Genomic DNA, 14,417 nt, shown 5'->3' with positions numbered 1-14,417 from the left:
ACCTCCTTTGGAGACCTGTTTGCCCAGCCCCACTCTTATGCCGGGTAGTAATTGCTCAGTCAATAGCTATTATGTCGATTGTCAGTGAATATTTGGTGAGCATAAATAGGCTTCCTCATGCTTGCCAACCGTGATTGACTGGTGGGAGCCCCTTGGACTTGATGGAGATAAACAGCATGAACTCTGTCCCCAAATCTTGCTGCTGAGTGGGCGGCCAAGCAACACCCAGACAAGCTACACAGCACCCGGCGTTTGGATGTTCCAAGGGAGTGGGACATGCACCCTGGCCTGTGCAGACACAGCCACCTGTTCATTTGCACGTTAATCAGGGCTGCTATTGCAATACAGTAGCAGTCTAGTAGCTATGATAGAGTCTCTATGGTCTGCAAAGCTAAAGTATTCTCTCTCTGGCACTTTTAAGAAGTTTGCAGTCCCCTGCTCGCCCCTTCTTTTCCATGAGCACACTGTCTTTACAACTGTAGCTTCCCTCCCTCATCCTCCTGATCTTCTTTTCTCCATGTTATAGCACCCTGCCCCCACACCTGTGTCTGTTCACCCAACATGCAACAGGCCAGTCGCAGACATTGAGATGGTGAAAGAAAGTGGGAATTTGTTTTGCAGTGCACCAAGCAAGGAGCTGGGCAGCTGTCACTTAATTCCTGGGCTCCTGGCGGGGTTAGGGTTAAGGCTTCTTACAGATGGAAATTTTGGTTGAGAGGGCCATGCTCAGCACAAGTGCGAGTCCCTGGTTGGTCTGCAGTTCCCACTGCCCTCCTTTGATTGGTCAGCAACATTGGAATTTTGGGGGAATTTTGATGATGGTAAAGTGGTCTTCAGTCAGTCAGGTGGGAGATACTTCTTGCTTAGGCCTGGGGTTCCTGGAAAAATCTTCAAGATAAGACTGAACTTCACAATGTTGTCTTTAGAGAAGATAAATGACCTCATGAGTCTCATGATTAGGGATCCTGTAGCACCAGCTGCACCACTCCCTCAGTTCAGGGAGTTGGTTTTTATATATTTTATTTTTTTTAATTTGAGAGAGTCAGGGAGGTCTCCCATCTACTGGTTCACTCCCCAGATGGCCGCAACGGCCGGAGCTGAGCAAAAGCTAGGAGCCAGGAGCTTGCCTCCAGGTCTCCCACACGGGTGCAGGGGCCCAAAAACTTGGGCCATCTTCCACTGCTTTTCCAGGCCACAGCAGAGAGCTGGATTGGAGGAGGAGCAGCTGGGACTTGAACCGGTGCCCATATGGGATGCCAGCACTGCAGGTGGAAGCTTAGCCCACTACACCACAGCACCAGCCCCAAGGAGTTAAAATTTTTTTAAAAGATTTATTTATGGCCGGCATCGCGGCTCAATAGGCTAATCCTCCACCTAGCGGCGCCGGCACACCGGGTTCTAGTCCCGGTCGGGGCGCCGGATTCTTTCCCAGTTGCCCCTCTTCCAGGCCAGCTCTCTGCTGTGGCCCGGGAAGGCAGTGGAGGATGGTCCAAGTGCTTGGGCCCTGCACCCCATGGGAGACCAGGAGAAGCACCTGGCTCCTGCCTTTGGATCAGCACGGTGCGCCGGCCGCAGCATGCCAGCCGTGGCGGCCATTGGAGGGTGAACCAATGGCAAAAGGAAGACCTTTCTCTCTGTCTCTCTCTCTCTCTCTCTCACCATTCACTCTGCCTGTCAAAAAAAAAAAAAAAAAGATTTATTTATTTATTTGAAAGACTTACACAGAAAAGGAGAGGCAGAGAGAGAGGTCTTCCATCTGCTTGTTCACTCCACAACTGGCTGCAACGGCCAGAGCTGCACCAATCTGAAGCCAGGAACCAGGAGCTTCTTCTGGGTCTCCCACGCGGGTTCAGGGGCCTATGGACTTGGGCCATCTTCCACTGCTTTCCAAAGCCATAGCAGAGAGCTGGATCGGAAGTGGAGCAGCCAGGACTCGAACCGGCACCCATATGGGATGCCGGCACTGCAGGTGGCAGCTTTTACCCGCTGCACCACAGTGCCGGCCCCGGGAGTTAATTTTAATAAGAGATTTATTTGCAGTTATAAAAGCAAGGCAAGGAAACTAAACTAGGCAAGGGACGCTGGGAGTCTGTGGGAGGCTAAGATCTGACATTATCTAGCATCTACCTGAGAGCTTCATTAACATCTAGCATGTTGTGTAATTTACTTAATAAAGTAAATTATTGTGTCTCTTTGTTTTGGGGATAGGGACTCTAATGTTACAGGGATCGAGAGCCCTAGCTGGGCTAGGAGAGACCCCCAGCTAGACTTAGTTCAGGTTCTTCCCACTTGTAAGAATATAACCAGGAGACATAGATAGAAGTGAACAGAAAAGCAGGATTTATTGAAAAGCAAAGTATAGTACACACTCAAGCAGGAATGCAGGCAACAGAAAAGAGAATGACTTGCTCCCACCTAGGCTGAGGTCACCCTTGTAGAATAGAGGGCAGATAGAAGATCTGGGTAGGATGGCAGTGCACGTGATGTCTGGGGCCTCATGGACAGCGAGGCCCAGCTGCATGAGGAGGAGTCTGGGTGGTGCACATAACGGTCCTTAGCTCCTGTTCCTCGCTGGCTCTGTGCACAGCCCACGTCCCCTTCTTCACTGAAGGGTAACTGCTGAATTTTGGTTTGGTTCATTGTTCTATCCAAGTACCTAGTACAGTGCCAGGCACATCGTAGGTGCTTAGCAAATAGGAGTTGAAGGAGACGAAGCATCTGTGTAAGCTCATGAATGTGTAGGGCTTGACGGTTTGCAAAGCACTTGTGCTTGAAGATGTGGAGAGCTGGAAGAGACTCGTCTGGCCCAGGGCGTGGAGCTGCTTAGTGAAGACTAGATCCCAGCCCCAGCCTGAGGTGCTAAGAGCCTGCCCACCCTGCAGGCTGCTCGGCATGCTCGCCCTGGGTCAGCTCTGCACTCAGGACCATTTTTGGAAGAGTTGTGCCAGGCTGCCCAGAAATAGCCACTCCCTCTGCCAGTCATTGCTAAGAGTGTGCCTACGTGCTTCCCCACCCCTATTTTAAAACCACTCTGTCTTGAGGCTTATCTAGTCTTTTCAATTTGTTAGTTTATTGATTTATTTTTCTTTGCTGCATTAATTTCCCCTTTCATATCACTTATTTGGTTTTACTGTGTATTGTTTCTGGCTTACTGATTTGAATGCGTGTTCAGTCTTCTAATGCATGTCTCTCGAGTTTTCCCCAGATACACTTTTAACTGCATCCCGTAAGTTTTGGTATTTGGTGTTTGTGACTTTTCTGTAATTGATTGTCTGACTTTACTGAATTATGTTCAGAGGACGTGCTCTGTATTAGATCCAGTCTTTGGCACTTGTTGGGTAAAAGTCCTGTGGATGCTTGAAAAGAGTATGTGTTTACTGATAGGGAAGCACGGTGACCCTGGATCTCCAGTCCAGGAATGTAGCTGGTTTACTGGTGTTCACATCCCCCCTGGTGCTCGCTGATGTCTTGTCTGAGATTCCCTCAGCCCCTCATTGTCATCACCCATGACAATGACTTACTTAGAAGTTTTTGCTTAACTTCATTCCCTGTGTTGGAATCCTAGGTTCTTAAAAGCAGGGACTGTGCTTCACTGTGCCTGGTGTAAATAAGAAGGTGCTCGGTAATGTTGGCTAAATCAGTGAGCGAAGAAGTTGGCAGGGGCATGGAATACCTTCTGTGCAGTGGACACTGGCTGGGTGTGCTGGGAGGCGGCAGCAGGGCAACCCGTCTGGAGGCCCAGAATTACACCCAGTAGGATACCAGGTGTTTTCCAGAAAACTGGTCTTTTTGGAATCAGGTCACACAGAGCCTCCTCAGTTTAAAAGAGTTGATAAAATGATGGTTTCCCTGGAGCCCTCCCCAGTGGGGAGGCTGTGGCTGCTGACCCTCTTCCCAGGGACCTCCTCCCATCCCCCCGCAGGTGCGAGTTCTTCAAAAGGAGCTTGCGGCATCTACCTCTGAAGACACACACCCCTACAAGGAGGAGCTGGAGACGGCCCTGGAGCAATGCTTCTACTGCCTGTACAGCTTCCCCAGCAAGAAGAACAAGGCCAGGTACCTAGAGGAGCACTCGGCCCAGCAGGTGAGGGCCCCGCAGCAGACCCAGGGAGGACAGCGCTCAGGAAAGTGGGAGTGTGAGCTGTCGAAGTTCGACACCCAGCTGCACAGTCTCAAGAGTAGAGAGAAGCCAGGCTCTGATCAGTAGGCCTATGAGAGGACTTCTTTTTGCAAGGGATTTTTCTTGCAAAAACTTCGCTTCTTAAATGTTGACTGATCATTCAGAAATGTAGCATGGCAGTTTGTCAGTGGATTTCTTCCCAGATTGGATAATATGAACAATTTCTTAGAGGTTTTTTGTTTTTGTCATTTTGGTTTTCAGAGCACTACTGTGTATCAATATTGTCAGTTTTTCTCTGGTCTTAGAGATTCCATCCTCTAAAGCAGTGATGAGCTGTTTTTCTGCCAGTGGCCATTGGATCTTTGTAACATCATTTGTGGGCCCTATAAAATGATCCACTTAAGAAATATCAGCCTGCTATAGATTTATTGAATTTCAAGTCCAGCCTGTGGTTGCCTTGACAGGGCCAGACCAAAGGACTTTGTGGGCCTTCCATGGCCCACAGACCAAATATTCGCTGCCCTTTTCAGTGTAAGCACCTAGGACAGGGCCTGTGCTCTGGCTTTGGTACCTAAAACCATCCTGGCTTAGATTCAGCACCTGCTCGATATTTGTCAGCCAAGTGGCCTAGTAGGCAGCTGAGGCATGGAAGGGGCCAGTGGCCAGCCATAGGGCCTCGCCACAGTTCAGCTCAGTAGTGTCGGCTTACAGGGAGCAGCCCTCAGTTTCCAGTATTACCAGGCTTAGCTCTTTAGACATTCAGCCTTAAGGGTTATAGAAAGTATGCTTTTTCCTTTGATTGTTTTAATTTGAGAGAGCAGGTGTGCATACAAGAGTGCTCCCATCTGCTAATTACTCCCCAAATGCCTACAACAGGCTGGGCTGGCTGGGCTGGGCTAAACTCAAGTTGAAAACTCAATCCAGGTCTCCCATGTGGGTGATACCAACCCAGTTACTTGAGTCATCTCTGCCTTGTGGGGTCTGCATGAGCAAGAAGCTGGAGTCAGGGGCTGCAGCCAGATGCTGAACCCAGGGGCTAAATGCATACACCAGCACACAGATTTTCAGTATAATGGGGACGTGTTTTAGGCTCTCCAGTCTGCTGTGATTCCATTTACACTGATATGGTTGATTTCTGTAGAGAAAATGTTTCCTTTTCCCTTTACCCTGAATGTGCTGTCAATCTGCCTTCTGTCTTTTCTTAAGGTGGATCTTATATGGGAGGATGCTCTGTTTATGTTTGAGTATTTTAAGCCCAAGACCCTTCCTGAGTTTGACAGTTACAAGACCAGCACTGTGTCTGCTGACTTGGCCAACCTCTTGAAGAGAATTGCCACCATTGTGCCCCGCACGGAGAGGCCGGCACTGAGCATGGACGCAGTCTCCGCCTACATTGAAGGGACCTCATCTGAGGTGGGCTCTCAGGGATGGGGCTGGGGGTGGTGACAGCGTAGGTGGTGCCATCCTCCCCCTCTGGCACTGCCACCCTCGTGCCCTTCTTACTCTGCACCATACAACAGGGCCGGGAGAAGCTGGAAGTCAACCAGACATCTAGGCTTTCCTGGCCACATGGGAGTCCTTGGCTCTCCCGCTACCCCCCACTAATGCTTGTTCTCTCATCTGCCAGGTGCCCTGCCTCCCAGAAGGGGCTGACCCCTCCCCTCCAGTGGTGAATGAGCTCTACTACCTCCTGGCTGACTATCATTTCAAAAACAAGGAGCAGTCCAAGGCCATCAAGTTCTACATGCACGACATTTGCATCTGCCCCAACAGGTGGGTGAGGCGCGTGTGGGCCAGGCTGGCTGTAGGGGGGCTGAGGGGACTCTAGCTTAGCTAGCTCTGCAGTGGGCCTGTTTGGAGTTCCCCTGCCCCAAGCAGAGAGACTGAGCAGAAAGGAGTGAGAAGGTGATTTAGCACTTTGCAGCTCTAAGGAAAGTAGGTTCTTAAGGAAAAATGGTAGCAGGAGAGAAGGCTTTTTCCCAAAGACCTATGTGAGAGGGTGCTGGGGTCAGAGGAAGCACCAGGTGTCCATCTGGGCTCTGGTCTGTGGGGCAAGGAGGCACTGCCTGGCTCTCTCCTGCTGGCTTGGTGCTGCTTCCTTTCCTGCCCCAGGCCCTAGGCAGCTGGCCGATGTGTGCTCCGGCTACTTCCACCGCAGGATCTTTAATTAGGGTTACTCTCTAAGGTGGGGAGTAATAGAAAATTCAAGCCAGGAGTTCCGTTGCCTGTCCAGACAGAGCAGTGTTGGCAGTAGTGATTGTCAGGATGGTGCCTGTAGGAGGGCCCGTTGAATGTGAGGCTCGTGCTTTCTTCCCATGGGGCCCTGCTTGGCGCTCTCTTAAAATGTAGTGGTTGGTCTGGGAGCCCAGAGGGACCCTGCTGTACTCAGGAAGTATCTGGAGCCCTTGATTAGCGGGAATCTTTTCTCATGGATGCCTTACTTAGGAGGTGAGCCTCGATCATGGTCAAGACAAGGCCACTCTCTCTGGCTGCACTGCATCTGAAGCCTAGACTAGCACCTACAGGCAGCCTTTCTGGAAGAGCTCATCCTTGAACTACCCTCTTTCAGGGGGAGCCAGAACACTCCACCTGTTGGGCTCCATTTGTCCTAGGGCAGAGGGGCTGGGGTCTGAGTGCAGGAGGCAGTTTTTAAGACTTTTCTACCTTGCGGGAGAGGCTGTCACAGGCCCCCTGTTCTCCAGCCTGTCGTTCCCTGCAGGGAGGGAGCATGTGCCAGGGGTCACTGTGGACCAGTGTGGCGGCACAGACCTGCTTTCAGGCTGGCTGCAGGTGCAACATGTGGGAGTTACCTTCTCTGCACCGCTGCTCGCTTCCCTGTATCCAACCCACCTGTCCAGGCACCTGTCACCTGCCAGCCTTCAGTCGACGGAATGAGGGTCATGACAGCTTAACCAGGCCACTTCCCAACTTGTGTGCCTACTTGTTAGGAGAGAGACAGCCCATGAGCCCCATCCACTAGGCAGCCCTGCCAAGAAGAGGACTCTCCTATGAGGACGGGCCCCTGGGCCAGGCCGGGGACTTGGTGGCTCTATGCTGGGTTTGAGACCTTGCTGCTTTCCTTCTGGCTTTTATAGACAAATGCCAGGGGAGATAGAGGTCTAGCTGTGCTGCTAACCTGGAAGTTTGGATACTGGTTTTGTCCTTAAATCTGAGCCGGCTGGGTGCAGATAGCCAGGTGGATGGGATGTCTGACTGTGGTGTTGGAGTTGCTGTGGGGAACCCATGTCCTGAGTATGCCGGGGACAGCATTCGTCTTCCCTGTTAGCCATTCCTTTGGCAGTCCCTGAGCCGGAAGTGGCCCATGTGGGCCGGGAATCTTGCAGAGCAGCATTTGGGGTGGGGGAAGTAGGAGTGGGGCCTAGTATCACTCATCCCCACGGCCAAGGAAACTAGCCTGAGCCTGCTGCGTGGCCCCGGACTCCTGTTGCATCTGAATTCGTGTTGTCAGCAGGCCTCGTTCCCTCAGCGTCCCTGTAGAGTGTGGGGCGTGTCTGCTCTGCTAGAATCAGGGGCTCACATCAGGAGATGGCTCTAGGCGACACCTGGATGAGCAGGCTGAGTTGTGATGAGGTGTTTGTATGTGTGGTTATTTTACGTTTGCGACAGGAGACTCAGTGGCTTCTGTTGGGCACTGCTGTGATGTGAGCAGCGGGAGCTCCTCCATGTGAGGAGCAGTGGGCTCTGCACAGGGTCCCATCATCTGAAGGGAGTTGGCCACCACCCCATGTCCCCTCCTCCAGGGGACCTGCGCGGAGCCAGGGAACACACGGTGACTCCAGGGGTCCTCAGGCCCCTCAAGTGGGGGAAAAGCCCTTCTCTTTGCTGTCACACTGTCACTAAAGCCTTTCCGGCTCTTGCCTGCTTCTTCGTTCGCACCTTCGGGTACTGGAACGTGATGAAAGCCACACGAGCTTCACCCGTTTCCTCTGCCCCTGCCGCAGCTGAGATGCTGTCAGTGGTTCAGGAAGCCACTCAGCCAGTTCAGTCACTGGGGCAGTGGTTAAGGATCCTCAGCCTGTGGGAGGTGCCTCTGTTGTTTCGCTTACTGCCTTTTCTGTTCTTGGCACTCAGGATGCTCAGATGCCCAGAGCTCGTCTTGGTCTTGGTTTTCTGTAGCCATCCCCTGTCTCAGGGAGATTTCTGTTCTCACCTTCACTTTGTTTCAGTTGCTTTCAGAATGTTAGGGACTCAGCCATCATGTAAGTCCCCTTGCTCCTCATTCTACTACTGGGGATGGAGTGGGAAGGGGTGGAGGCTGCTCAAGGTCCCAGAGGGAGAGCAGGGTAGAGGCTGGGTGGCAGAGGTCCTGGTTGCCCATGCTTTTGGTGGGTGAGTGATGACGGCAGGCTGTGCTCGTGCAGGAGGAGGGAAGGTGATACCTGCCAAGGGTCTCTCTGTCACTTCTGCTACAACACCTTGCAGGGGACCCCTTGTACTTTTTTTTTTTTTTTTTTTTTGAGATTTATTTATTTATTTGAAAGGTGGAGTTATAGAGGCACAGAGAAAGAAAGTCTTCCATCTGCTGGCTCACTCTCCAAATCCTGCAGTGGCCGGCACTGGGCTGATCCGAAGCCAGGAGCCAGGAGCTCCTTCTGGGTCCCATATGGATGCAGGGACCCAAGGACTTGGGCCATCTTCTACTGCTTTCCCAGGCCATAGCAGAGAGCTGTTTTGGAAGTGGAGCAGCCCATACTCACACCGGCACCCATATGGGATGCCAGCACTGCAGGTGGCAGTTTTACCCACTATGCCACAGCACCAGCCCCAGCCCCCTGTACTTTCCACCAGAGCTGTTCAATGGGTAAGCCTCTCTGCCAGGAAGCAGAGACCAAGAGCCCATCTGTTAGAGTGGTTACTGAGTGCTGTGGGGTGCTGTCTTGTAGTGCCCTATAGCTCCCCTCCATGAGGCAGGTCTTCTTAGCCCTGTGCCACAGCTGAGAGACGTGGCTGATGATGGTGATGGCATTAGTGAATGACAGAGCCGGGCTTTGACCTGGTAATGGCAGCTGAGTTCCCTGGTGTCTGCCTGCCCGCCAAGCTGTTGTGTTGTGCTGTCAGAGCAGTGATGGGTTTTGCTGATGCTTTTTGTCTCACGACAGGTTCGATTCCTGGGCAGGCATGGCCTTGGCTCGGGCCAGCCGCATTCAGGACAAGCTGAACTCCAATGAGCTGAAGAGCGACGGGCCCATCTGGAAGCACGCCACGCCTGTCCTGAACTGCTTCCGGCGGGCCCTGGAGATCGATAGCTCCAACCTGTCCCTGTGGATTGAGTACGGCACCATGTCCTACGCCTTGCACTCATTTGCCTCTCGCCAGCTGAAGCAGTGGCGAGCCGAGCTGCCCCCTGAGCTCGTGCAGCAGGTGAGGAGGGTGCTGGGAGGGGCCTGCCATCCTCCTGTGTCACTGCAGTGCCCTCAGCTCAGCCTAGCTCTTTCCTGTCTGTTCTTTGTTCCTGTCCTCACACCCCTGCTGGGGGCTCACAAACGATTCCCCCGATGAGACTCAAGCTGTACCGCAGTCAGTGATGGCTTGGTCCCTGGTCCTTGCACACTTGGTCCAGTGCAGGGAAGGTCAGGGCCAGGTTATTGTGTGCTGACTGGTCAGCCATCCATTTTAAGGTAGTCGAGAGGCGGTGAACGGTGTTCACCTCTTCCCTCTTCCCTCAAAGAAACTTGGGTCTTTATAAAAAGTCTTCTGGGGGTTTTTGAAGCCCTGTTTGGTGGGCGTTCCCCTGTGCAGGAAGCTGGGTCTGGCCCAAGGTCTCTGTTGAGCATGGCATGTTTGACTCCTGGAGACAGAGCTAGGGGAGCCATGCAGATCTGTGGTAGGCCAGTGCAGCAGGGGGATGGCTGGAGGGGCAATCATCTGCATGATGATGGCGTTGTTGTCAGGGTCTGGGTGTTGAGAGGACTACATGACACTCGTACCACAGTCATGCAGCTGTTGTCCTCTGAGAGCCTCTCTGGGTAGGTATTGATCATCGTGCCCAGGACTTCTCTGCCCCCAGGGCCCTGGAGAGCAAGGATACGGAGCCCCTGCATTCTTCCTTGGGCTCGTGATGCCTCCCACCTCCTAGCATAGAGCTAAGTAGTGGGAAGCCCTGTCCTGCTCAGAGGTAACAGTTCTTTGCTGCTTTTTTCTGATTAAAAGTGATGTGTGCTTAGTGTAAAAACTGCAACAATGTTCAAAAGCGTCACGCCCAGAGATAGCTGCTTTTACAAGATGGTGACATCCCTGTTCACCAACACACACGTAAGAGAGCGGCTGCTGTTTGAGGATGGGCAGCACTGGGAAGTGGTTGTAAGTGAATCTACTTAAGGCGAGACTAAACTATTGTGTAAATAGTGAGTAATATGTGTAATTGATACATCTCAAAGAACATTAAGAGTAATCAAAATAACTCCTAAATCTCTTATTGCTAGGACTTTGATGTCCAGTTCCTCAAACAAAGAATGTTGAAGTTTGGTTGGTTCTTGAGGGTTCTTGGAGAATTTAATTTTCCAACAGTTTTTTTTGTTTTTGTTTTTGTTTTTTTTTTTTTTAATTTTTCATCTGCTTAAAAGGCCAACAGAGAGAGAAAGATTTTCTATCTGCTGATTTGCTCCTCAAATGCCCAGGGCTGGACCAGGCTGAAGTTGAAAGCCTGAAACTGCACCTGAGCCGCCCCCGTAGGTGTCAGGCGCCCAAGTCCTTGAGCCATCACTTACTGGACGGGAAGCAGAGTTGCTGAGACCTGAAACAGTACTCCAGTATAGGATGCAGTCATCGCCAGCAGCGGCTTAACCTGCCCCACCACAAGCTGGCCCCACTGACCGATTTATGATAAAATGATAGGACTTTTTAAAAGATTCATTCGTTTATTTGAAAGATACAATGGCAGAGAGGAAGAGACAGAGATCATCCATCCACTGGTTCACTCCTCAAATGCCCACAACAGCCAGGGCTAGGCCAGGCTGAAGCCGGGAGCCAAGAACTCTACTTGGGTTTCCCACATGGGGGGCAGGGACCCGAGTACTTGAGCCATTATCTGCTGCCTCCCAGCTGCATCAGCAGGAGGCTGGAGCAGCGGCATGGAGTAGCTGGGACATGAACCAACACGCCGATGCGGGACGCGGGCATCACAAGTGGCAGCCGTAACCTGGTGCTCCACCATGGCCGCTTCTGATGACATTCTCGCAGCATGAATTTACAAAAATACTCCAGGGCTGTATCCTCTTGCCCTGGATTCCCCCAGTGCTGTGCTCATTATCCTAGCAGACTAGATCTGAAAATCAGTGGAGACTGACTAAAAGAAAAAAAAGTGATGAAATTGACACATTGATGAAAATGCGAATGGCAAAGGCCCTGTTCACTGCTGACAAAAAGCGATGCCAAGTGAGTGGCGAGCCCAAACCATAACCATTTCACACTGTGGTGGTCGCCGTGGAGTGATTCTGGAAGCCTTCCTTGCATTCACTGCCCTGGGCTCCTCTGAGGCTTTTCCCGTGAGGCCCTGCTAGGCATCGGTGTGCTGTGGGATGTCTTTTGATAAAACCGTAAGAAGACTGAACTCTGTCTCAGCACGTTTCACAATCTGCGTGTCGCTCACACTTGATGCGGACAAGCAGGAGGCATGACTGTGCCTCACCGTGGGCTGTTCCAAAGTCTGCTGCAGTGGCCTTGCCTTCTTCCTGTGAGCTCTGAGCCCAAGAGGGTGATCTCAGAGTTCCAGGCTCAAGGTTTCTGCACCTTGGCCCCAAGGTTTTTCCTTCCTCAGAGCCCAAATTTCATGAACCCTGTAGGTCAGTGAGCATGCTGGCACCTGGCTGGGCAAGAGAACCTTTTGAGTGGATGGGAGGCTTGTCACAAGGCTTGTCAGGGACCCACAGTCAGAAACTGTGCATTCGATTTCTAGAGTGGGGACAGGCAGTGACACCAGTGTCAAAAGTGGAGGGGCTGGCGCTGTGGCTCACTTGGTTAATCCTCCGCCTGCGGCCTCGGCATCCCATGTGGGTGCCGGGTTCTAGTCCCGGTTGCTCCTCTTCCAGTCCAGCTCTCTGCTGTGGCCTGAGAAGGCAGTGGAAGATGGCCCAGGTGCTTGGGTGCCTGCACCCGCAGGGGAGACCAGGAAGAGGCTCCTGACTTCGGATGGGCGCAGCGCCAGCTGTAGCGGCCATGTGGGGGGTGAACCAACAGAGGGAAGACCTCTCTCTCTGTCTCTCTCTCTCATTGTCTGTAACTCTACCTGTCAAATAAATAAATAAATTAATTAATTAAAAAAGGGCCAACACCACGGCTCACTAAGCTAATCCTCCGCCTTGCAGCGCCGGCACACCGGGTTCTAGTCCCGGTCGGGGCGCTGAATTCTGTCCCGCCAGCTCTCTACTGTGGCCAGGGAGTGCAGTGGAAGATGGCCCAAGTACTTGGGCCCTGCACCCCATGGGATACCAGGATAAGTACCTGGCTCCTGCCATCGGATCAGCGCGGTGCACTGGCTGCAACGTGCCGGCCGCGGCGGCCATTGGAAGGTGAACCAATGGCAAAGGAAGACCTTTCTCTCTGTCTCTCTCTCTCACTGTCCACGCTGCCTGTCAAAAAAAAAAAAAAAAGAAGTGGAGGGAGTGGTCACTGCTGACAAAAGGCAGGTGCCAAGCCCTGAAAGAACAGAGAAGAGATGTGCCTACATGGCCCTCGCCTGAAAACTGCTTCATTTAAAAATGATTCTTCAGGGGCCGGTGTTGTGGCACAGCGGGTTAAAGCCCTGGCCTGGAACTCTGGCATCCCATATGGGCACTGGTTCTAGTCCCAGCTGCTCCTCTTCCAATCCAGCTCTATGCTATGGCCTGGGAAAGCAGTGGAAGATGGCCCAGGTCCTTGGGCCCCTGCACCCATGTGGGAGACCCAGAGGAAGCTCCTGGCTCCTGGCTTCGGATCGGCACAGCTCTAGCCTTGCGACCATCTGAGGAGTGAACCAGTGGATGGAAGACCTTTCTCTGTGTCTCTGCCTCTCTCTGTAACTCTGTCTATCAAATAAATAAAATAAATCTTTAAAAAAAAATGATTCTTCAGGGATGTTGGGAATTCTCTGTCTCTTAAATAAATCAATAAAAATAATTTAAAAGTAAGGGGCAGACATTTAGTGTAGTGATTGGGTTCAGGTCCTGATTTTCCTCCTAATGCCAGCTTCCTGCCAGTGTGTGCCCTGAGAGGCAGTAGATGACGGCCCAAGTAGTTGGGTCTCTGCCATCCTGGATGGAGTTTTTTGCTGGCTTTGGCCTGGCCCAGCCCTGGCTATTGCAGGCAGTTAGAGAGTAACCAGTGGATAAATCTCTCTCTCTCTCTCAAAATAAAAAAAAAAAAATGAATAAACAAAATGTTAATGACATTTCAGTTATCCAAGGGGCACACTCTTCTTTACAACAATTACAGTATTAAGGGTATAGTAAAAATCCCTCAGGCTGCTCTCCCCTTGGCCCTGCCTCAGAGGGACTCCCACTTAGACTGCACTTTCTGCACTTGCAGAGCAAAGCCATGATTTAGCTGTTGGCTTTGTGGTTCAGCCTAAACACTGCCGCACTGTGTGTGCTGTTCTTCCTTTCGCACACAGCACCGTGTTGGTGAGCTCTACCAGGTTTGATTCCTGTGGATGGAACTGCTGTCATCCCTCTCCAAGTTGGAAAGTCTCTTAGAAGCTGACCCTCTGTCCTACCTGTTTCTGTCCTTCCAAGGGTGAGCAGGAGGCTGGAGGCACGTGCTGTGAGTGCAGACCCCAAATCCGAGGGTCTTAGATGGGGCCCAGCAATCTGCCCCTATATGTATACTCAGTGTCCTTTTTTTTTTTTAAGATTTATTTATTTATTTATTTGAAAGGCAGAGATACAGAGAAAGGAGAAGCAGAGAGAGAGATTTTATTTATTTATTTGGAAGTCAGAGTTACATAAAGAGAGGAGAGGCGGGGGGCAGAGGGAGTCTTCCATCCGCTGGTTCACTCCCCAATTGGCCGCAGCCACCGGAGCTGTGCCAATCTGAAGCCAGTAGCCAGGAGCTTCTTCCAGGTCTCCCAAGTGGGTGCAGGGGCCCAAGGAGTTGGGCCATCTTCTGCTGCTTTTCCAGGCCATAGCAGGGAGCTGGATTGGAAGTGGAGCAGCCAGGACTCAAACCGGCACCCATATGGGATGCCGTCACAGCGCTGGTCCCAAGATCGATCTTCATCCTCTGGTTCACTCCCCAAATGGCTGCAATGGCTGAGACTGGGCCAGGCCGAAGCCAGGAGCCCAGAACTGCTTCCGGGTCTCCC

At 52.0% G+C, this 14,417-nt stretch overlaps 1 protein-coding gene across 15 annotated transcripts in view; it reads left to right on the top strand.

Annotated features, from left to right (window-relative positions):
• CABIN1 (calcineurin binding protein 1) overlaps window positions 1-14,417 on the top strand; it is a 135,896-nt gene that overhangs the window by 46,246 nt on the left and 75,233 nt on the right. For 14 of the 15 annotated variants that reach the window (XR_016227058.1, XR_016227057.1, XR_016227060.1 and 11 more), the window contains exons 20-23: window positions 3,923-4,084; window positions 5,327-5,533; window positions 5,748-5,893; window positions 9,241-9,502. Coding sequence is in view for 11 of the 15 variants with exons in the window: in XM_089322960.1 (XP_089179086.1) it covers window positions 3,923-4,084; window positions 5,327-5,533; window positions 5,748-5,893; window positions 9,241-9,502 (777 nt within the window). In the remaining 4 variants the exon portion in view is untranslated. The remainder of the gene's footprint in view (window positions 1-3,922; window positions 4,085-5,326; window positions 5,534-5,747; window positions 5,894-9,240; window positions 9,503-14,417) is intronic. The other variant, XM_089322965.1, reaches the window with a different exon arrangement.

Source organism: Oryctolagus cuniculus, chromosome 21, assembly GCF_051225735.1.
Source record: "Oryctolagus cuniculus isolate XC-2025 breed Fujian yellow rabbit chromosome 21, ASM5122573v1, whole genome shotgun sequence".
NCBI lineage: Eukaryota > Metazoa > Chordata > Mammalia > Lagomorpha > Leporidae > Oryctolagus > Oryctolagus cuniculus.
This window is presented reverse-complemented; position numbering and strand designations above follow the sequence as displayed.